At 35.7% G+C, this 24,134-nt stretch overlaps 1 protein-coding gene across 1 annotated transcript in view; it reads right to left on the bottom strand.

The window, feature by feature from the left end:
- LOC136027898 (ran GTPase-activating protein 1-like) overlaps window positions 1–23,927 on the bottom strand; it is a 35,085-nt gene extending 11,158 nt beyond the window's left edge. Inside the window, exons 1-4 of the mRNA XM_065705328.1 lie at window positions 23,757–23,927; window positions 21,732–21,963; window positions 18,588–18,721; window positions 12,552–12,723 (exon numbers count right to left, since the gene is read on the bottom strand). Of these exons, the coding sequence (XP_065561400.1) occupies window positions 12,552–12,723; window positions 18,588–18,721; window positions 21,732–21,939 (514 nt within the window). The 5' untranslated portion in view covers window positions 21,940–21,963; window positions 23,757–23,927. The remainder of the gene's footprint in view (window positions 1–12,551; window positions 12,724–18,587; window positions 18,722–21,731; window positions 21,964–23,756) is intronic.
- Window positions 23,928–24,134: the final 207 nt, after the last annotated feature.

Genomic DNA, 24,134 nt, shown 5'->3' with positions numbered 1-24,134 from the left:
AAGTCTATAATTCTATTATGTTACACACTAATAAATTTAGCTCAAGAAAGTTTCGTTATTCATCTGATACAAAAGAAGTCTCCATATTTTACCACTACTAACTAATTAATTATATTGTTTATAATTGTGATCTGTTTATAATTCAATAGATTAATTCAAAACTTAAAATTATGTAAAACTCTATCGCAAATTTTCTTTCAGGATGACTTCCGAACAAAATAAACAAATCACAGATAGGAAATAGCGATACGGCAAACTCCACAGTTCTTTACTGACAGAATATAATAAAAAATGGAAACAAGGTGTTTTTCTGTTATTTTAGGCTAGATTGTACGCTTGTAAATATGTTTGGCTAAAAAACAGAATTTGTTGTGCATCTCTCCATCTTACGCAAAAAATCATCCACATTTTACTGGTACTGTTATAACTAAAAGTTTCTAAAAAAAGTGTTAATTTATTCATAATTTATAATTCAATAGATTATTTGGTAAAATTCTAGTTTAGGGGACTCTAACTATCTTGGAAAGTGGTTGAGCTAAGTGAATGAAATTTTAAGAATTGAATCTATCGCCAAAAATCTACCCCGGCAAGGTATTGCTAAAATAATGTGCCTTTTCTTATTTCTAAGGCTTAGACATTTGCATAAGTGACAGGTCTGCACCGATCTGAACTCTGACAAAAAAGTTTTACGTTAAATTTGTGCCTTCAACTTCCCAAGAGCAGATCTAAAGCAGAATCTTGGGGGGGGGGAATCTGACGAGGGCGCCAATAAGCAAATTCTTTGGAGGCCCAATGTGACAAGGGTTCCAACAATTGACGAAAGCGACAAATTTGTTTAAATCTGGAGTAATTCCATTGAATTACTCCAGTAAATGAACAAAAAAACAAAAGTAAATGAAAAAAAACATGAACCAAATGTTTATGAATAAAAACTGCTGTGGTAGTGCTCAGTAGGTTTACTTCTATTTTATTATCAGGTAAAGGGGAACAACTAGCGCAGGCGGGGTAGGTACATGTGCCCTGTAGACTCCCCCAAACCCTATATATTGATTAAATAAATAAAAACAAGTTTTCTTTAACTGAAAGTAAGGAGCGATATTAACACTTAAAACGAACAGAAATTACCCCGTATATGAAAGAGGCTGTTCCCTCTTCAACGCCTCGGTCTTTGCGCTGAAGTTTGACTCTTTCTCTCAACTCTACTTTTTAAAGCAGTAAAAACGTTAACGTAAAGAGCAGGGAGTTGAAGAGGGAACAGCCCCTTTCATATACGGGGTAATTTCTGTTCGTTTCAAGTTTTAATGTCGCTCCTTACTTTCAGTAAAAAAAAAAAACTTTTTTTAATTTAATTTCTGAACGTTTTTTAGTTAATCCATGTTTTGATTTTGGCTCTCCACAGATGAATAATTAAAGCGAAATTTGCATATTTATTAATTTGGCTAAATGGCTTTCCCATAGTTTTGATCGAAAGATTTTGAGAAAAAGGAGGGGGGAGGAGGCACAGTTGCCCTATAATTTTTTGGGTACTTTAAAAGGCAACTAGAACTTTTAGTTTTTTACGAAGGTTTCCATTAGTAAATGAAATACGTAACTTACAAATTAGCTTACGTAACAAACTTCTATATTCGGATGTTTTTATTACGTATATGAGAGGGTTCGCCCACTCGTCAATACCTCTCTCATTACTCTAAAGCTTAATTTTGTCCCCTGAATCACAAAGGCCGTAGAATAAATAGTTGGAATTACTAAAAATACTTTAGCGTAAAGAGGGAGGTATTAGGAGAAGGTGAACCCCTTATATGCGTAATATTTTCTGTTTGTTTTAAATTTTAATGCTACTACTTACTTTCAGTGGAAAAAACATTTTTATATTTATTTTTTCATTGTTTATTTTTAAATAATGCTAGAAAATGCTGCACCCCCTTCATGGAAATCTTCTTTCCCCATGACAAATTCCTCCTTGGAAAATTTCTCCCACATAGCCCCTCTTCTCAACCCCTCCTCCCAACCAAATAATCCCCCTGAAAACATCTGTAAACTTCCCAGTAACCATTACTATATGCAAACCCTGGTCAAAGTTTGTAACTTGCAGCCCCTCCCACGGGGATTGTGGGAGGAGGGGGGGGGATAAGTCGTCCCGAAGACATAGTTATAAGTGTTTTCGACTATGCTGAATAAAATGGCTATCTCAGAGTTTTGATCCGACGACTTTGGGAAAAAAATTAGCGTGGGAGGGGGCCTAGGTGCCCTCCAATATTTTTGGTCACTTAAAAAGGACACTAGAACTTTTCATTTCCGTTCAAATGAGCCCTCTCGCAAAATTCTAGGACCACTGGGCCAATACGATCACCCCTGAAAAAAAAAAAAAAAAAAAAAAAAAAAAAAAAAAAAAAAAAAAAAAAAAAACACGCATTCGTGATTGTGATTTGTCCGTGATCCGTGATTTGTCTTCTGGCAAAAAATACAAAATTCCATGTTTTTGAAGACAGGAGCTTGGAACTCAGAGGGTTCTCTGAAACGCTGATGGTGTGATTTTCGTTAAGATTCTATGACTTTTAGGGGGTATTTTCCCCTATTTTCTAAAATAGGGCAAATTTTCTCAGGCTCATAACTTTTGATAGGTTGGACTAAACTTGATGAAACTTATATATTTAAAATCTACATTAAAATGCGATTCTTTTGATGTAACTATTGGTATCAAAATTCCGTATTTTAGAGTTTTAGTTACTATTGAGCCGGGTCGCTCCTTACTTCAGTTTGTTACCACAAACTGTCTGATGAAAACGTTTTGGATGTAGCCAAATTATTTGTTAAGTCAGCAAAGGAAAATCGTGCCTTGCCTACCTTCGTTATTTTGAACCTGCAGAAGTCCCGGATTGTATAGAGGAGATAAATGCTTGTATAACTACTAGAGTAAACGACATGTGTCATAGTTTTGATGGCTTTATGGAATGTGTTAACTACGGTGAGTTCCACGTTTCTACCCATGCCAGCCACTTTAGTAAACTTTACGCTCCGCAAAGGGTATCATACTCCGTTGTATAAAACCCTCCACCCTTGAAAACACCACTGGAACAAAAGAACTTTATCGAATCTGCATGTGGCGAAACTCTAGACGCCACCAAAAGTGAACTAAGGCCTGTAATGAACGGTTGGTGCATGGCTGTAGCTCACAAGGCTACGGCGGAAAAAATAGCACTAGCGATTAAAAATAAAATCCAGAATCCGATGCCAAAGAAAAAGCCCTTTGTACATAGGACTGATTTAAGGGATTCCTGATCCCTTTGACGCAGAGGTCATTCAGTCTAGTTTCTGGATGTGAGAATGCCGAACAATGTGGAAAATCACACGCATTCAAGCTGTATTTTCCATGTCGTGAATCTTTCGATACTGCCACAAAATTGTCAATGAAAGCGGGCTTTGAAAGTTTCAGAATTCAAGAATTCGTCTTTTTTCCGAAACGTTGCTACAACTGCCATGAATCTGGCCACATAGCAACCCAGTGTAAAAACGTATCGAAGTGTGTCAATTGTGCTCAAAAAACATGGTGCAACGAAAGAGAATCCCTACCAGAATGCGATGCCTAAGCTGTACAAGCACCCAACACACATGCTATCATGGTAGCTGACCATCTAACAAGTCAGAGAAATCAATGACCTCAAACGCCCAAAATGAATGAATTTTATATTGACAAGCGTTTCGTCTCCTGGAATATGAATAATGGTTTTAGTACCAAAATTACCGTGCTTGAACAGCTATGCCACACCGAAGAAATTATTTGTCTCCAAGAACACTTTCTGTCTAACGACAGTAGAAACATATTCGATCCCTGTTAAATATTCGGTGGCGCTGTTGATAAAATGCCCCTATTAGAAAGTTTCATGTCTGTTAGTGAAATATATGGTTCTTTCGCGTTTAATTTACCAATGCTGATTATTTGTTTATTTCTTAGTTTTTCCTTGTTTCATTTTCCTTCTCTTTCCCCGCTTCTTCTTATTTATCCTTACCTTAATTATGTTATTTTTTAATTTTTTTTTCCTGATATTTTTTCCTTATGCCTGTGGTTTGGTGGGTTTGGTCATGGAGCGGAACTAAAATCCACCATGAGTTTATCAACGATTTCTATTTTGTGGCCAGGTAGGTATCAACTCTTTTGGGGAACGTTTACTTGAATTACAAAATAATCCTTTAGATATTGAAAATATAATTAATAATTCAATTGGAAGTAGAAATCGGAAGAATAATGATTCTAATTTGGCTTATATAAGTAGGTATGTTTCGCAATTAAATGGTTCTGCCTCCTCTAAACGAGATGATATTTTTTCTGAGTTTCATCTTAACATTCAGGGACTTTGCTCGTCTTTTGATGAGCTGAAACGGATCATTAGTGGTGGAACTCCTGATGTTATAGGATTACATAAAACTTTCCTGGATTCAAAAAAGGATATCCTTTTAGATATTTCAGGATATTGGATAGAGAGGCTGAATAGGAAACAGATGGCGAGAGGTGGCCTTGTCCTTTATATTGCTGATCGTCTTGCATATAATGTCCGAAGTGATTTGAGCAGAAATGAGGAAGGAATCTTTGAATCCCTTTTTATTGATATTAAATCAATGTGAAAGTATTTGGCTGTGGGTTTGGTTTATAGGTCCCCCCATGGGTCTATTCCTTCGTTTATGAAAATTCTTGAAGAAATTTTGGACTCAGTCCAAAAACATCCTTATGAACTAATCCTTATGGGAGATTGTAACCTCAACCTGCTGGATCAAAATTCTGCTTCAGCTATTGATTTTTTGTCGATGATGCTCTCTTCAGGTACTCTACCTTCAGTTTGTATACCAACCCGAGTTACTGACACACATGCGTCTCTTATCAATAATGGGTCTCTTCGTCACTAGATGTTTTAAATAATCAATAATGATTTTAGTTATCAATAATGCGTCTCTTCGTCACTAGATGTTTTAAATAATGTGGTACTGGTTAGTGATATTTCTGATCATTGTGTCGCGAGAACACCACTTTGGTTTTGTCCTTTTTTTTCTTTTTTTTTTCTGTGCCGCCAATCAGCTTATTCCTTGAAACTGGTAAGGGTCCAACCTGTGCGGTTTTTAGGGAAAGTGTGGACCTCAGGCCGGATTGATGAATATGACATTCCATTTTGGAAAGCTCCGCAGAACTCTTGCCTGGGGCCAAAAAGGATGGTTTTTGCTTGTCCACGCGCCAGAGCCTATGGTGTGCGAAGTGAAATGGAGTTATATAGCCTACGTCAGAGAGGAGTATCTGAAGTTGTGCAGCCAAGCTTTCGTTTCCTCAAACCATGTTTCTGCTTTCGAGTGGAAAGCTCCATTCTAGCAGGCAAGCAGGCAGGCACCACTTTCAAATTGAAGATGGACTAAAATCTATAAGTGTTAAATATATGCGGCAGTTACCCGGCCCCACAGCCAATATATCTTCTTTGAGTGATAAATAGAAAAAATTACAGAAGCAAAAATGTGGCATTTTCCCACGGGTCCGAAAGTGCTGCCATCTATTGTTTTTACCCATTTCTGTTCGTGATTTCAGCTGAGTTTATCATTCGGTTTTCCGGACTTGGGATTGCGGTAGAGAAATGGTATCAGATGTGCCTAATAAACTTTAAAAGTTCTCTCATTGCTAAAGAAATTGGAGCTTATCCTTTGCTGCTTTCGAGTTAAGTGGTGACGTTAGAAAGTTGGCCTACGGCAAAAAAAACTTTCGAATTAAGACAGATATAATTTTTTTTCGACGGCAATCGATAGCTCTTGATGAGCTGATCAAAGTATATGACATCCATTTTTTGGTACAAAAATTCCTTCATGAGCTATATAAGTTTGAAAGTTTCAAGGGGTTGACAGCTTCAGTAGTAAGGTACCCACTAAAACGAAATCAAGGCCGATACAGATTTTGAGACATATAGAGGACTTGTAAGCAACAGTCGGCTGTTAGGTAATAATCACCTTCGGCAATGAGGGGTTAGCAACTTTTGCTAGTTGGTGTATCTATTATTTGTTTCTAGTGGTAAGACATGTAGAAAACTTGTAAGTAATAATCTGCTGTTAGGCTACAGTCAACTTCAGCGATGAGGGGTTTGCAACTATGCTAGTTGGTGTACCCATTTATTTGTTTCCGGTGAACTTGATGTCTATCACGGGAGAGGGACTTGTAAGTAAGAATTTGTTCACTTTGGGCTAGAAATTTGTGCAAATTGGTGTAAATTGTATTCGATCTTTATAGATCTGCAGAATTAAGTGTTTACGCAACGGGTACAAACGATAACGTAAAACAATGAGGTAGTTTCGTAATAATTAGTGTCACCTACAGTATTTTTATCCTGAAAAGTTACGGATAGCTCTAGGATACCAACTAGATTATATAAGATATTGTTCCGAGTTTTCATTCGTCACGATGTCTACGATTGAAAAGGATAAAGTTCAACTAGCTGCAAAGTCAATTTAGTCCCTTCTTTCGATACTATTTTGTTGTTGTTTTTTCAACGCTGAGGAATAGCCTTTGATCATGTGATTACTGATCGATAGCGAAGAAGCAAAACCAAAATGTTGCTCTTGCAACACTTTAGTCGGCGAAGCCGGACAAAGGTTGCCGCAACACTTCACGTTGCCCGGGCAACGTAGGTCTAGCTTTCCCACTATTTCCCGATATAAGAGTGCTGATCAAGCGCAGTGTATAGCATCACCATCTATTCTCCAATTTTTCCCTTATGGTGATACTGACCTAAGTCTACTTAATTCTCATCTGGCTGATTTACCATGGGATAGTTTGGTTTCTTATTCAGATTTTAACCGCTCTTTTGATTCCTTTTATGATTTAGTAGAAGAAGGAATCCTGGAAATTTGCAATCAGGGTCCAGCGCCCCATACTCCGAAAAGGATAGCACCACTGAATCCAAAAATGACTTGAGGTCTCCATAAAAGCTGGAAAAGGAAAAATAATTTTTGGAAACTTTACAAGGCTTCATCATCTGTAGTTTGAACGATTCAAGGCCAATAGGAGTATATTTAATTCTCTGTGTCGGAAGGCAAAGTCTCAGTATTATCATAGGAAATTTTCTGAATGTGGGAAGGATGTTAGGAAGACATGGCATTTAATTAATTCAGTTCTTAGACCTACTCCTCCTCTGCCTTCAGTTCCATCAATGCTGATACTCGATGGTAAAACCATCCAAGGAGATACAAATGTTCAACTAAAGCTTACCTCTTATTTTACTAATATAGGGAAGGCAACTGCTTCCTCTGCAAGCTCTACAACTTTTCGTTGCGATTTCAGAGCCTATCTTGGACCATCATGTTTAAAGTCGATGGTCTTGAATTTTTTTCTGAATTTGAGGTAGCTCGTATGGTGAATGCTCTTAAAGGATCATCCTCTTCAAGATCAGACAAAATTCCTACAAGGGTTATCCGTGCCATTCTGCCTGCTATCATGCCACCATTGACTAAGCTTGTCAATCTCTCTTTCGAGGATGAAATTTTACCTGAATCTCTCAAGCGAGCTAAGGTTATAGTGCTTTATAAAGGTGGTTCTTGGAGTGATCCTGCTAATTATAGACCAATTTCTCTCCTATCTGTTTTCAGCAAAATTTTTGAGAAGGCTATGCTGTCCAGGCTTCTTAGTTTTCTGGATGCAAAAGAATTTTTGCATGATTTCCAGTTTGGATTCCAAGCGAGTCACTCTTCAGAGCATGCTTGCGTAGCTTTCTCGAATTTCATTCATTCGGCAATAGATTCTGGTCCTATCCCGGCAGCTTTATTTTTAGATGTTCGTAAAGCTTTTGATTCCGTGACTCATCGCATTCTTTTTTGTAAACTACCGCGTATTGGAAGATCAAACGCTTTGCCTTGGTTTGATTCATATCTTTCTGGTAGAATTATTTCAATTTATCCGATTTACCGGAGCCCTTTTGAAGTATATTTTGGCATCCCTCAGGGATCTGTTCTTGGACCCATTTTATTTCTGATTTATGTTAATGATCTGATTTCGGCGGTGAAAAACACCAGGCCTCTGGAATGCTGCAAGCTGTGTCATCCGGATGCTGCTTCGTGTTCCAGTATTATTCCTAACAAAGATTTTCTTGTTGCTTTTGCTGATGATACCACTCTTAGGACCCTTGGGAAGACGGAATGTGATATAAAGTCTAATCTTGTCGCATTATTCGAGAGAGTTACTTCATGGTTTATTGCAAATTACTTGGTCTTGAATGTTGGTAAGTCAGATTTTCTTATATTTTCTCAAATTGGTATAGCTTTCCCTCATTTTATACAACTTCAGGTGTCACAAGGCTCCTTGTGTAGACCAGAGAATCGGGTGGTCCGGTTTCTTGGTATCCTACCTGATGAGAATCTTGCATTCAGAAGCCATATAGCCGTGATTAAGGTTAAGGTGTCACAGAGTTTAGGTATCATTCAAAAACTTACACACATTTCCTGGATCTATTCTGAAACTTCTTTTTTCTTGTCTTGTCCAGTCATATGTTTCTTACTGCCCCATTGTATGGATATCTACTTTTCCGTCTACGCTGCGGTGACTTTCTGTCATGTATAATAAAGCACACCGTCTGGTTATGGAAAACAACCGTTCCTCACCAACACCGGTCTGAAGTCTACAGCCTATTTACATTATTTCTTGTGCTTCTTTTGTCTTTCATCAGCTTCACGGCAATCTTCCAAAATCTCTTCGGAAAACTCCAATGTTTATTTCTGATTTAGCTCCATACAGCCTTCGCTCTTCAAATGATATCTACATTCCACCTACCCCTACTATTGAATCAGATTTCAATCCCCTCATTGCTTGTCAACAGGTCTGAAATTCGCTACCTTCTTCAGTAAATAGATGCCACTCGTTTGGGACTTTTAAAAGGTGTCTTAAGGATTATTTAATAAAGAATATAATAGAATAACCTTTTTTTTTGGTAGTTGATTTCTTATATTGTATTCCCCTTATATATATTACTTACATTGTTGCTGTTGCTTGTATTTTAATCCCCCTTGTATCCCTGGCCATTCAGCCTTTCGAGAGGGAGTAAGTGTATTGTGATTCAATTTTGAATTGCATTTTGTATTGTCTTGTATTTAATAATAAACTCTCTCTCTCTCTCTATTCTTCAGAACCAATGCGTTTTTCAGCATCAGAGTTAAAATATTACGAAAAACCAGTAAAGCAGCATGAGGCATAAGTCTGTGATAAAAAAAAGAAACAAGAGCTAAGAGCTCATATGGCACTTGTGACGAGGCGAGAAGAGCTAAGAGCCAAGAGATCATATGGTATGAGCTCTAACAAAATTCTATGAATCAATAGATTGATTTAAAAAGGAAAATAAGAGGCTTAATGCCGGTCAAGATTTAAAATAAGAGCTCTGAGTCACGAAGTCCTTCTAAATATAAAAATTTATTAAGATCCGATCACCCACTCGTAAGTTATAAATACCTAACTTTTTCTAATTTTTACTCTCCCTTTAGCCCCCCAGATGGTCGAATCTGGGAAAACGACTTTATCAAGTCAAATTGTGCAGCTCCCTGACACGCCTACCAATTTTCATCGTCCTAGCACGTCCAGAAGCACCAAACTCGCCAAATCACTGAACCCCTCCCCCAAAGAGAGCGAATCCAGTACGATTCTGTCAATCACGTATCAAGGACATTTGTTTATTCTATCCACCAAGCTTCATCCCGATTCCTCCACTCCAAGTGTTTTTCCAAGATTTCCCCCTCCAACTCCCCCCAATGTCAAAAGATCTGGTCGGGATTTGAAATAAGAGCTCTGAGACATGAATTCCTTCTAAAAATCAAATTTCATTAAGATCCGATCATCTATTCGTAAGATAAAAATACCCCAATTTCCAAAAATTCCGGTTTCCCCCTCCAACTCTCCCGAATGTCACAGGATCAGGTCAGAATTTGATATTAGAACTTTAAAGCACAAGATCCTTCTAAATATCAAATTTCATTAAGATCTGGTCACCCTTTCGTAAGTTACAAATACCTCAATTTTCAAAATTACCCCCCCCCCCCCAATTCCACCAAAGAGAGTAGATCCGGTCCAGTTATGTCAGTCACGTATCTTAGACAGGTTTCTATTCTTCCCATCCAGTTTCATCCTGATCTCACCGCTTTAAGTATTTTCTAAGATTTCCGGTCCCCCCCAACTACCCCCCCGCAATTACGCTTGATCCGGTTGAGATTTAAAATAAGAGATCTAAGTTACGAGGTCCTTCTAAATATGAAGTTTCATGAAGATCCGATCACTCCTTCGTAAGTTAAAAATACGTCATTTTTTCTTATTTTTCAGAATTACCCCCTCCCCCAACTACCCCAAAGAGAGCGGATCCACTCTGGTTATGTCAATCCTGTATCTAGGACTCTTGATTATTTTTCCCACCAAGTTTCACCCCGATCCCTCCACTCTAAGTGTTTTCCAAGTTTTAGGTTTCACCCTCCCAACCCCCCCCCCCAATGTCACCAGATCCGGTCGGGTTTTAAATAAGAGCTCTGAGCCACGATATCCTTCTAAATATGAAATTTCATTGATCTCCGATCACCCGTTCGTGAGTTAAAAATACCTAATTTTTTCCAATTTTTCAGAAATAACCCCCCCCCCAACTAACCCAAAGAGAGCGGACCCGTTCCGTTTATGTCAATCATCTATCTAGGACTTGTGTTTATTTTTCCCACCATATTTCATCCCGATCCCTCCACTCCAAGTGTTTTCCAAGTTTTAGGTTTCCCCCTCCTAACCCCCCCCCGTCACCAGATCCGGTCGGGATTTAAAATGAGAGCTCTAAGACACGGTATCCTTATAAACATCAAATTTCATTGAGATCCGATCACCCGTTCGTAAGTTAAAAATACCTCATTTTTTCTAATTTTTCAGAATTACCCCCCCCCCCTCCCAACTACCCCAAAGAGAGCGGATCCGTTCCGATTATGTCAATCATGTATCTGGGACTTGTGTTTATTTTTCCCATTAAGTTTCATTCCGATCCCTCCACTCTAAGTGTTTTCCAAGATTTTAGGTTTCCCCCCTCCAACTCCCCCCAATGTCATCAGATCCGGTCGGGATTTAAAAATAGAGCTCTGATACACAATATCATTCAAAACATCAAGATCCAATCACCCGCTCATAAGTTAAAAATACTTCATTTTTTCTATTTTTTCCGAATTAACCGGAAACCCCCCCCCCCATATGGTCAAATCAGGAAAACAACTATTTCTAATTTAATTTGGTCCGGTCCCAGATACTCTCGCCAAATTTCATGGTCCTAGCTTACCTGGAAGTACCTAAAGTAGCAAAACCGGGACTTTAGGTTTCCCCCCATCCAACTCCCCCCAATGTCATCAGATCCGGTCGGGATTTAAAATAAGAGCTCTGAGACACAATATCATTCCAAACATCAAATTTCATTAAGATCCAATCACCCGCTCATAAGTTGAAAATACTTCATTTTTTCTATTTTTCCGAATTAATCGACCCCCACTCCCCCCCCCCAGATGGTCAAATCGGGAAAAATACTGTTTCTAATTTAATCTGGTCCGGTCCCTGATACGCCTGCCAAATTTCATCGTCCTAGCTTACCTGGAAGTGCCTAAAGTAGCAAAACCGAGACCGACAGAATTGGCGATTGCTATATGTCACTTGGTTAATACCAAGTGCCATAAAAAAGAAGGGGGAATCTAACACGTTCAGCAAGAACACCTATTTTTGTATTAATTTATTTCTGAGCCCAAGGAAAGTAAAAACATCGAATATCAAAACTTGATCCAGGACTTCCATAGACAATCATTAATTGGTTGAAGATTATATACAGCAATAAATAAAATAATAAATACAACTTGTAATAGAATAGAATATATTTATTCACTACAATAGCCGGAGCTATCATTAGCATGTCTTGAAGAAGTAATTGCTTTTCGAACTTTGATGGGAGCTGAAAATTAAGCTTATGCTGAACCAGTTGAAATTATCATATATACCTAATCATTGCCCGAGAAGCTGAATAATAAACAGAACCAAACAATTTATAAAACAAAATTAGTCATATATAATGCTAATCATAGAATACATCATCCTACGATCTGTGCAGTCAAATTCAATTTATTTTTACAGAAGTATAATCATTATCATTTATTAGTTTACATTTTTAGACTTTCACCTCTTATGGGAGGCAATACTTCTAAACTTGTATATTATGAAAAAAAATTGTTTTGAATTCTTACGAGCTTAAAAAAGAAATCTATTACCAACTAAACCAGGAACAGAGACTATATGCTCTAACTGAATGAACCCCTTCCAGAATCTCCACAACCACTCCTTCCAAATGAAGTGACCTTGAAAAAACATACGAGAGGCAAATGCTTCTTTACAATAGACAAAGGTAAAGTATGTGTCTACTGGCTGAAAGTAGAAAAAAGCTGCAAAAAAAACCGCCCTGAACAATTTCTTAGTGATGGAAAGGGAGCAAGATCAGATATCTGAATACAAACGAAAAAATCTTGGTTCAACAGATGAAAGATTAAACAATTACCTTGCTCTAGCAATATACGGAGCAGTTCGATGAAGCCATACAAGAGGTCAACGAATAGCATCAGACAGTGAGACAAAAAATCCGTGTCTTCTGTGCGTTTCTTCTCAATTATCAGCTGAGTCTCATACAAAATGTAAGCACAGATGAAACCAAGGCTCAAGTCCATTGCAGCCTAAATGAATACACAAATAAGATAAATATAACGTTTCCAAGCGTTTTCTTGTTTCTAAACTTTTTTTATCCTGAAACACAAATTCAGCCTTTCGAGGCTTTAAAATAAATATCCTTTATTTTATTAGCATTATTAACGGCTGTTTGGATCCATTCTGTATTTTCTGTTAGTTGGAAATTATATTTGTAGGACATTTTTCGTAGTCTCTGGATTATTGCTAGAAGGGTTTTGACCCTTGATTACTTGTCATATTGCCTAAAATCCAATTACTGGGTTGGTTCACATGTGTCCCTTTTAGCTTTAAAAGAAAAATTGGTCACAAATTCCAATGAAATTTGGTTGGTCCTTTTCTTTTTTCCTTATCCGCTTCTTTTTTGTATCTTTGATGTTTGCATCAAACTAGCCATACACAAGTGCTGAACCACTTGCAGTTTTTGAATAACTTCCCTAAATTTCCTCACCATCATCAGTAATTACAATTTTTGCGAACTATATTTTCCTTTCGGTTCATTTTCAAAATTTCAACACGTGCTTCCAATCATTGTACTGTAAGAATCTTGTTATTAGATTTATGAGTTGTTTACCAGGGATTAAACCTCTTCTTGGTATAGCCTTGGAAATGTTTTTATTTGTACGAATTGATCATGTTAAATAACAAGTGCGAATTGTAAATAAGGATTGTATAGAAGGACGAAAAGGGTTTAGGAAGAGGGTAGTTGGTGCTGGGAGCTTCGCGAGTGTGGGTAGCTTTGCTTAGATGCGAGTACAATACATTTTTGCTTCTCAATCTCATAATGTTATTTTACTAGTTTTTACAGCGTGACATCAGTCTCGCTGAAATAATTTAAATACCTTGGAACATTTTGTTTGCTCACATATTAGTTAGTTTATTTTAATATCTTTAAATTCTTATTTCAGTACGAAGACTATGCAAGATTGTACTTATATTACAAATTGTAAAACTCTTTTGATTTACTTGATTATCTTTTTAAAACGATACTATTAAATCCAAAAACTAAACTTCTTTTAAAAATAAAACCTTTGCTCTTTTTTAACTCTTGTGTTGCGTTCACTTTATCTCAAGTATTAGGTACGGGTTATTTTTAGCACTTCTTATATATTTATTTATCTTCTTTTATATATTTATCAACCGGCAGAGTTTGATGTCTCCACACTACTCTAATTCTTGGTAATTCTTCAGACTCTGTTTAAAACCGGTTTACAGAACTAGAGAAATTTTTTTAATCTTGTAGTACAGGGAGGAAGAAGCTGACCAAATATCCTTTTTGGTCGAGTATTTTCTAGCTCTGTATATAAGTTATAGTGCCTTATACATAGTTTACTCTCCTTTTTCCTTCCTTGACTGAATGTCAAAATTAGATGTGTCTGGCCCCCTTCTGGAAGGGGGCCAGCCCTGGGGGGATGTACATCCCTCTGATGATGATGAAACCTGGTGATGTTGTTTGACCTCTGATGATGGTGATGACCTCTGATGATGTTAGCTGTTGAAGATGTTTCACCTTGTACTAGTAGTCAATCAGACTCCAATGATAATTTTCAACTAGTTGAAAGCAGAAAGAGAAAGAAAATCTCCAATACTCCTCCTGAAATTACCCCTGAGCCAGAAGGACTGAGAATAAACCTGAAACAAGCTACAAGATCCCCTCTACCAAAACCTCTTGTGCATTTGACCCCAACTAATAAATCAGAGATGTTCACAACTAAAGAAATTTTAAAGATCAGGATACACCTTTACAAAATATTGAAATGCAACTTTATTGCAAATATTACAAGAAATGGAGCCCTAGATGTTTTGTTACTGGATGGTAAAGACACCAAAAAAGCCCTAGAAATTAGCTGCATCAATAATATATATGTCACAGCTAGTTTAAAATCAACATTATTAAATCAGCTAGTTTAAAATACACATTAAAATCAACATAAAATCAACAACAAAAAATTGTGATTTACAATGTCCCCACTGAAATCCCACTAGCAGATCTTAAAGAAGGTCTAATGAACTCCAAAGGTGAAGAAATACCAGTGCTAGAGGCTTTCCGACTGGGTAGGCCAAATGAAGCTGGAATTGTACTGAGGAAAGTGTCTTGTTTATTTTAACTCTCTCAACAATGGTGGAAAAAAATTTTCTCTTTGGCCAGCCAAAGCCATTTAGATTATACCAAGAAAAGCCTATACGGTGCACCAAATACATGAAGTTAGGTCATGTCTCTAAAAACTACAAGTCCACCAAGACCCAATATAATATTTGTCTTGAAGAGCACTCACACCAATCCTGCAGGTCTAAGCCTAAGTGTGCCAATTGTAAAGGAGATCACAACTCATTGTGATCGTGCGATCACAACACCCAAATATTTGGAAAGGCATCAAGTTTTGAAAATTGCCAGGAAAGAAAACCTACCAGTGGGAATAGTTGCAAAATCATACGGCAGTATTCTCAAGGAAAACATTCCTACTTTAAAGGAAAGTCCTAAGACTCTTCCATGGAAATGGGGCCCTAGTATAAGTAGTACACCACAGCAAAGATCCCCAACAAGTAGTATGGCATCTCCATTGACTAGCCCTAAACCTCTTCTGGCTGATTTAAATTTTACCCCTCCAGGAAGAAGTAACAAATCTAAAAATAATGACTACAAGCCTCAAAAAAGGAAAACACTACCCCCATGCCTAGTCTACTGCCCAAGTCTGCAATATCTGCCAAGGATCATATTGCTCTATCCAAGCTGATACAGTACCTCATCTCAGTCACCTTTATTCCCCAAATAGATATACCAAAACATCTGAAGGCCACCATTTTGATAGAAATAGCAGTACACTATTTTCTAAATCTGTTGTTGAAGAAACAGAGTGAGGTTATTAATATCCTCAACCAATGTCAGGCTCTCCATTATCTGACAAAAATATATGACTAATGATATTTCTGTCCCTTTAAAGATACTCCAATGGAATTGTGCATCAATTAATACAATGAAACTAGTGGACTTATTTGATTACATAACACAGAATAATGTTAATATTGTGTGTCTTCAAGAAACTAATCTACACAGACTAAAAAAAGATTACCCTGGCTGGTTATAAGTGCTATCGTAAAGACAAGGGTACAAATAGGAAATTCGGTGCTGAAGCAATTTTTATAGATAATAATATTATCCATTTCCCTTTGCCTACAGTTTGCAACGATTTTGAAATAGATGTGATTGGAGTATCTGTAAACTTAAATACTGGTAAGCATATCAATATCAAATCCTTTTATAAAACACGAGGTGAATATTCTTAATATTCTTGGGAAAGAAACAGTTGGAGGAAAAACTCTTATACTTGGTGATTTTAATGCTCAGAGTCCATTATGGGAATTAACTACCTATGAAAATAAGGCTGGAAAAAGTATAGAACGACTTCTGATAAATGATACTAATCTCTCTTTTTTTACTCCTTATAACTTTTAGACCAGATTTGATTCTCGTAATAATAGTTCGTCTACAATTGATCTCCAGATTGGTCCCACATATCTTTATGCAATGATTAAAATTTCAAAGGTCCCTGAACTGTAAACAGATCATAGAACCATTCTTACTTCATTAAGTAACGCACAAGTTATGTCCACAAATCCCAAGCCAAAGTATAATACCAAAAAAGCAAACTGGTCACTTTTCCAAGATATACTTGTATCTTTTGATTACTCAGAGGTATATAACCTTCTAAATATAGCTAAAAAAGTTGAGAAATTATCATCATGGTTGGTTGCTGCTGCTGATGCAGCCATTCCAAAATAACGTAATAAGAAAAAGCTAAATCTTAAGAGGCTGCCTAAGACATGGTGGGATGATGACTGAATTAGCAACAACAAAAAAACAAGAAAAAAAAGCCAGAAAGCATTTCCAGAAACATCCCTCACCTACCACACATCATGAGTATAAACATGCAATAGCAAAGCTCAAAAGAATATGCAGAAAGTAAAAAAAGATAGCATGGGATAGGTTTCGCTCCCAGATTGACTCCCAAACAGCCTTAGCAAAAGTCCACCATTATATCAGCCTACTGAATGGTTCTAATAAACCTATTGATGATAGGAAATACGATATATGTATTAATAACAGATATATTCTTAGTGACAAAGAAACAAGAGCTAAGAGCTCATATGGCACTTGTGACGAGGCGAGAAGAGCTAAGAGCCAAGAGATCATATGGTATGAGCTCTAACAAAATTCTATGAATCAATAGATTGATTTAAAAAGGAAAATAAGAGGCTTAATGCCGGTCAGGATTTAAAATAAGAGTTCTGAGTCACGATGTCCTTCTAAATATCAAAATTCATTAAGATCCGATCACCCACTCGTAAGTTATAAATACCTAATTTTTTCCTCCCCTTTTAGCCCCCCAGATGGTCGAATCTGGGGAAACGACTTTATCAAGTCAAATTGTGCAGCTTCCTGACACGCCTATCAATCTTCATCGTCCTAGCACGTCCAGAAGCACCAAACTCGCCAAATCACTGAACCCCTCCCCCCAACTCCCCCAAAGAAAGCGAATCCAGTACGATTCTGTCAATCACGCATCAAGGACATTTGTTTATTCTATCCACCAAGCTTCATCCCGATTCCTACACTCCAAGTGTTTTTCCAAGATTTCCCCCTCCAACTCCACCCAATGTCAAACCATCTGGTCGGGATTTGAAATAAGAGCTCTGAGACATGAATTCTTTCTAAAAATCAAATTTCATTAAGATCCGATCATCTATTCGTAAGATAAAAATACCCCAATTTTCACGTTTTCCAAGAATTCCGGTTTCCCCCTCCAACTCCCCCCAACGTCACAGGATCTGGTCGGAATTTAAAATGAGAATTTTAAAGCACAAGATCCTTCTAAATATCAAATTTCATCCACCCATTCATAAGATAAAATTACTTCATTTTTTCTATTTTTTCCGAATTAACCGGCCCCCCACTGCCCCCCCCCCCAGATGGTCAAATTGGGAAAACGACTAATTAATTAATCCTTACTTCAAATATAAAGATAGCTGCAACAATAGGTCTTCCCAAAGGTTAGAACATCAAAATCGTTCCAATTCACCACAGAGCAGTGATAGGTTGATATAGAATCATAGTATAATGAGATTTCATAAATATTTTCTGATAGTGTACAAGAGTATGAAATAAGAGCTAATATTGATCTAAAATAGGAAAACTGAGACTTTTCAAAATATTCACAAAAGAGCACTTGACATATTTAAAAAAAAAAAAAACATTAGCATTAAAATGAAAAACATAATTTGGTGAATGAACAGGGCTGAGTATTAGATATAAAATGACGGCAAAACTGTTGTCTTTTCTTGATGCATTGAAACTGTAGGAGAGCAGAAATTTCCATGTCAAAATTTGCACAGGGAACATAAGCCATAATCAAGAATCAAACAAATTAATTGTCAATGCTGAAACTTTTCTTAAACAAACAAGAGCCAAGAGCTCATATGGCACTTGTGATGAGGTCCGAACCTAAAATTAGACTCTGTACTAGAGTTTACGATTTTGCTGTTCTGTTTTAATCATCAACACGTTTAGAAGCACCAAACTTGCTAAAGCACTAGAAATCCCTCCAGCTCCCCCAAAGAGATCGGATCCAGTCCGGTTATGTCATTCACATATTTAGAACTTGTGCTTATTCTTCCAATAAAGTTTCATCCTGATCTCTCCAATCTAAGCGTTTCCCAACATTTTCATTTCCCCAGCCCCACTCCCCAATGTCCCCGAAATTCAATCTAAATTGAAAACTGAGCATCTCAGACATGAGATCTTTCTACATATCAAGTTTTATTAAGATCTGATTACCAATTTGTAAGATAAACATACCTCAATTTCCATGATTCCTCCCATGAAGAGTCTCGCCAAAGTTACTGATACGAGACAGGTTGAAAGAGGTTTTCCTAGAGGTGTTGCAATTGAAAAGGGATCATTGAACAGCAAAACAATCAGGGTAACCGCACCTTAAAAGAGTTAATAAGAGCACAAAATTTTAACAAGCCAGAATATCAATAAGTAGCAGAGAGAAAGAGAAAAGAAGAAGATAGAGAGACGAGAGGCAGGGAGGGAGAGTGGTGTAGAAACAGTATATTGAATTACTAAATCTCTCATTTTAAAGTACGTTTTTGACATTTTGTTGAGAAAATAATATGGATGGGGAAGAGGTTTATATAGAATATTAAAACATTTATCTAAATTACTCACTTATTCAAGGAAACTGATAGAACATTTATCATTTTAGAAACTAGAAGTGTAATACAATATAAACTTGCTGTAGAAGCAGGTAGATAGCAAATCAGTCATTTACATAGGTTGGAAAATACATATTTTATTGTTGGATTTGGTTTCAATAATTGAAAAATCCACAACCGTGAACAGGCACAAACACCATTTTTTTTTTTTTGCGGGAATTCAGTTTTGAAAAATGGGTAACTGCACAGACAATTTAAGATATTAAAGATTAAATAAAAAAAAAAACAACTCAATATTCATGGGACCACATGCCTCAGCATCCTTTCATGTGTTCCTGATTCACTATTAATCAGCCAGATGACAAGTCTTGGTATAGAGACTAATTTTGTTTCACTTTTTTGCCTCATTTTACCAATGTGTGAATGTACATTTTGAGTTTACTTTGATTTCTGTCACTTTTAAAGCCTTGTGTTATATAGCACCAACAAGTGAAAAAAGTGACATTAATCAACCTAACATTCTTGATTTTCTTCTTTTGGTATTATTTAATTTTGACATTAGACATATGTAAGGGGTCTTTAGGAAAAGGCTCTTAACATATCTTGAAGTTTTTTTGGAATTTCACTGATTGTTCATATTTATAATATATTGTATTCTTTTAATTTGCCCCCTTGTCTGTACAAAAAGTTTTGCATATACTTATAGCTACAGCCCAGAAACAGTTTCCGGAAACGGACAGAAGCAGCAATTGCCCTGGGGACCGACATTTTAGGGGTGCAAAATTTCAAAGAAATAATTTAATGATTATAATCACTTTTTAATTTTGAAATTTTATTAATAAAAAAGAGGATGTAGTTAATAAATGAAATTTAATAATAAATAATTAATTAATTAGCAAAATAAAATTAAACTAAAAATAATTGAATAATATAAATAACAAATAAAAAAAAATATTAATTGATTAATAAATTGAAAATAATTTTGTTGATAATTCTTTTTTGTTCGGCCTCAAAATTTTGTGGGAGACAGGGGAGGGGGCTAATCAAGATTTTGCCCAGACATAAGAGGGGCCAGAATCACCATTGCTATGGCCTAAGGCTTCCAAAGCTGAAGGACCAATTATTGCAGTCTTAAATGATTAGAATAATATATTTTCCATAAATACTGCTCTTCTAAGTAATTCACCAGATTTAAGATTAATTTAGGGTTCATATAAACAAGCCTGAATGTATAAAAATATATTGGAGAATTGTGGCAGATATTGTATTTTCATAAAATTGAGAGAATTTATTGGAATTAAAATATAGTATATGTATATAATGTATATAAAAAATAGTATATAATTAAAGTATATGTGAGTGACTAATAAAACTTTCTTAGGCTGAAAAAAGCCAGCAAAATCATCCAAAATAAAAGTGTCTATTGACACTCAGGGTAGTCAGGAGAGGGGCTTGGGACTGGTCTCTCTGAAATCACTGGATCTATAAGGCTATTGCACACACAATGGTCCAGTCAACAGAGTCATATCTATCCAATGAAAGGAAGCTGGGGATCAACTTACACTTCAGAATCTCAAGCTCCACACTAGAAAACATAGTTCTATGAACTATTCTGCAAATTGTTCATATTTGAGGTAAGTATTGCCAAACCCCTCTGGTATTTAAAATATAATAAATTTATCCTTGGAATCAATTATAACTATTGAACACACATTATAAACCATTTGAATAGCCTTGAGTCACAGCAAATTTCAGCAAAAAATACAAGCAAATTTACTGGAGAGAAAAATATTGCAAAAGGTAAGGTCATTTAGAAGGTATACATTATTTTTTTTTTGTCGTATTTCTCTTTATACCAGTGATGAAAACGATGATTAAATTGCTGACATTTGATTTAAGTTTGAATTTTTTTTGTTATTTGTTTTTAAACCCTAAAATTCAGAATCAGCAAATTATTGATATTCAAAAATGCACCAGAAACATTTAAAAAGAACACATGATTAATTGATTATATGACATGGCTATTTATAGTCTGGTAAATCTTATGGATACCAAAAAAAGTAATTCCTACTTTGTATTCCTGTAATCAGGAATTGTTTCAGAATATAATGTGGAATCAGGGACAGAACAGGGAGTCTTGTATTTGTTGCATCCCTTGAGATTACTGATAATACTCAGCTAACAGTGCAATGCTAACAGGCTTTTTTAGATTTCTGAGAGAAAATTTTATAGATTCCCTGAACAAAGCCCAAGTGGCTGGCACCTGGTATATTCTTTACTCAAATCCCAGTTGATTTTCCAATTCAAATTCTTATTTCCTCAGCCAAGCTCCAGTAGATTCAAAAAGCTGAGCTCTGGGTGATATCCATGGATAAGACCCAGCAGATTTTCTGAGCAAATATCCCATGTATTCCCCATGGAATAATCCACCAATGGTCCTACAGATCATTGAGTTTACATATGTTTAGCAGATCTATACCAGTTGGTGTTTTGCTGCAGATTAGTGTAGCCCTGTATGTACTCCTTGAACTTTAGCATCAATAACCATAAGCATTTTTAACATGTTTACTGCAAAAAAATAGAAGGAAATTTGAACTGAAGAAAGGGAAGGACTTTTAATTCTTTTTAAAATGCCACTTTTTATTTTTGTAGTAGATCAGTTGAAAAGTAGAATAATAGGGAATACATGAATCTGAATTTGGCATTATTGCTAATAAACAGAAGGAAATGGCAGACAAGCCCTAATTTTTTTTTCATCAAGGTAAAAAATGGCAACACTTACCAAAGGAAAGATGTAGTACAAGATGTATTGTTAGTTTAAGCCGAAATTGTTCTCTTCTAAAACTGAGAAGAACCAATACCAGGAGCACAGTGAGGATAGGATCAGAGATATTTGGTGGCAAAATTGTTCCTTCCAGCAGCTTGTCATATGCATATATATAAGCAATGTAGCAAGCTATTACTACACAGATGATGTGCATATTCTTCATGTTTATTGTTGTCTTTGGTTTAGCCTAGAAAATGCCTTTTTTGATAAATCTTATTAATTTCAAAAATACATATTCATGCAGAGACAGATATTTCAAGTTCATATTCTTGACATAGGAAATATCCAATGCTATTTATGTTTTGCCTAATCTATGCATTAATCTGCACATTCTATATCTTTGCTGAAATACCCTCATCAATGTTCTTGATACCTATATCATGTTCTGCATCATGTTCACAAATATCTGCATCAATATTCAATATCCACATTCTACATCAATATACTTTAAGAGACCTTCATAAGTTGTTAAATTCTAACAGTTACACTTAGGGTTCAGCATATTTTTCCTCTCTACTGATTTTCTTATGAGATTTTTTTCTTTGTCTTAGAGCTGTAAATATCACTTGCTAAGAGTGATCACAAATAGGCTAGTTATATCAATAATTTTTTGTATTTTTAGAATTTACACCTGTTTATTGTACATAAAAAAGTCTTTCATAGGGCAAGCTATTTATTGGAATAAGTATATGATTAGCTTGAATATTTCAACCATCTACAGCACTAAACAGCTTAATAAAAAAAAAAGTGCTGTGAAACTTGAATGTTACTGTGGGTATAAATAAGCTTAGATATAAGGATATCTTTTTTTTAAGCTTAAAAGTTACAAAAAATGGTAAAGATATACCAGATACTGTTTTAGAGTTGCCCTGTAGTTAGAATATCAACTGAGCATTTTTTTTTGTTAAACATTTTTTAAGCTTCTAATCAAATTTTCAACAATTTTGACCTTCCTAGGCTTAAAAAGGTAATACCCCTCCTCTATCTAGAAAACTAATAGGTACAAATTTTCTTACTGTAAATGAAATCAAGCTTTGTTAAAATAGCAGCTTACTTAGTTTGGTAAATTTATGACAGTTCATATAACTGACTTACCAATATAGTGAAATTACCACTTAATGCCTTTTTTAATGTTCTTAACAAATATAATAATTGCTTCTACCATAAATTCAAATTTAAACACTTTTTAACCCTAACTAATCTTATTCTAAATAGTTTTAGCACAGAGAAAATGTAGCATCATTTTTTTTATGACAATGGAAAAAGAAGGTGCTGAGAAAATGTAGCATTATTTTGTGGAAAACAAGCAATAGCTTATACTTTAATACAAAATTTGTCATTTTTAAGAGCCCAAAAGGTGCTTCAATTCAAATTTACAATAGAAACAATTATTATATTTGTAAAGAGCATAAAAAAGGCATCAAGTGGTATGTTCACTTTATTGGTAAGTACACATGACAGTTATATGAACTGTCATAATTTTAACCTTAGTTTAAGACATATAAATTGGATAAAACATTTGTTTTATTTATTTATAAAAATTAATGGATTTTATCTGCTTATAAATAGATGGCAAAAAGTAGCTAAACTAGAATTTTACCCTATCTTGGGTTATAGGTCTATTTTTTGGATGTCTATCCTTTGACAAATGGATAACAAAGCATATAGGCTTATATAAAAGGTACTATTTAATCTCCCTATAAAGAAAAATATTTTTGCCATTTAGTTGGATAATTTGGTCAGTCCTATAGGCTAGCAATAATCAAATTTGTCAACTAGTTGACAAGAAAATTTGCCCTATTTGTCTTTCTAGGGAGATTGGATAGTACCTTTTTATATAAGCCTATATACTATTCTTTTTCCATGTCAAAAGGTGGTGACTACATTTCTTTAGGCTCCAATCACATGCTACTAACAAATTGAGTAACGTTTTAATCTAAAACACTAGGCTAACTTAATAATGGCCAGTTGATAACTTACACATGAGAGTCTAAGTTCCGCCTGAATCTTCTCACATTCAGCCCCATTCTTTCTCAGGCAAGATGTTTCCGTTCTTAAATGAATAACGCTTGTCTGAACGTGTCATTTCTTCTTCTTTCCTTATACTTTGATCGAAGGGCTTTCTTTCATGGCGTGTGATTACAATTGGAATCACAGTCTTTGCTGCAGCATAAGTGCCATCTAGTTATAAGAAATTGAATCGTAAATTATACCATCAGATAGCGGACATCGAGTTCTTTCGAATAAATACCCGTTTAGACGCACAAACATCTGTTGGGCTTTACCCGGGTCATTTCAGTTCTTTGTTTTGTAATTGAAGGAACTACTGAAGGTAAGGGAAATATTTTATTTTTTATT

This window comes from Artemia franciscana, chromosome 6, assembly GCF_032884065.1.
Source record: "Artemia franciscana chromosome 6, ASM3288406v1, whole genome shotgun sequence".
NCBI classification, from domain to species: Eukaryota; Metazoa; Arthropoda; class Branchiopoda; order Anostraca; family Artemiidae; genus Artemia; species Artemia franciscana.
Note: the sequence above shows the minus strand (reverse complement) of the source record. Positions and strands in the feature narration are given on the sequence as shown.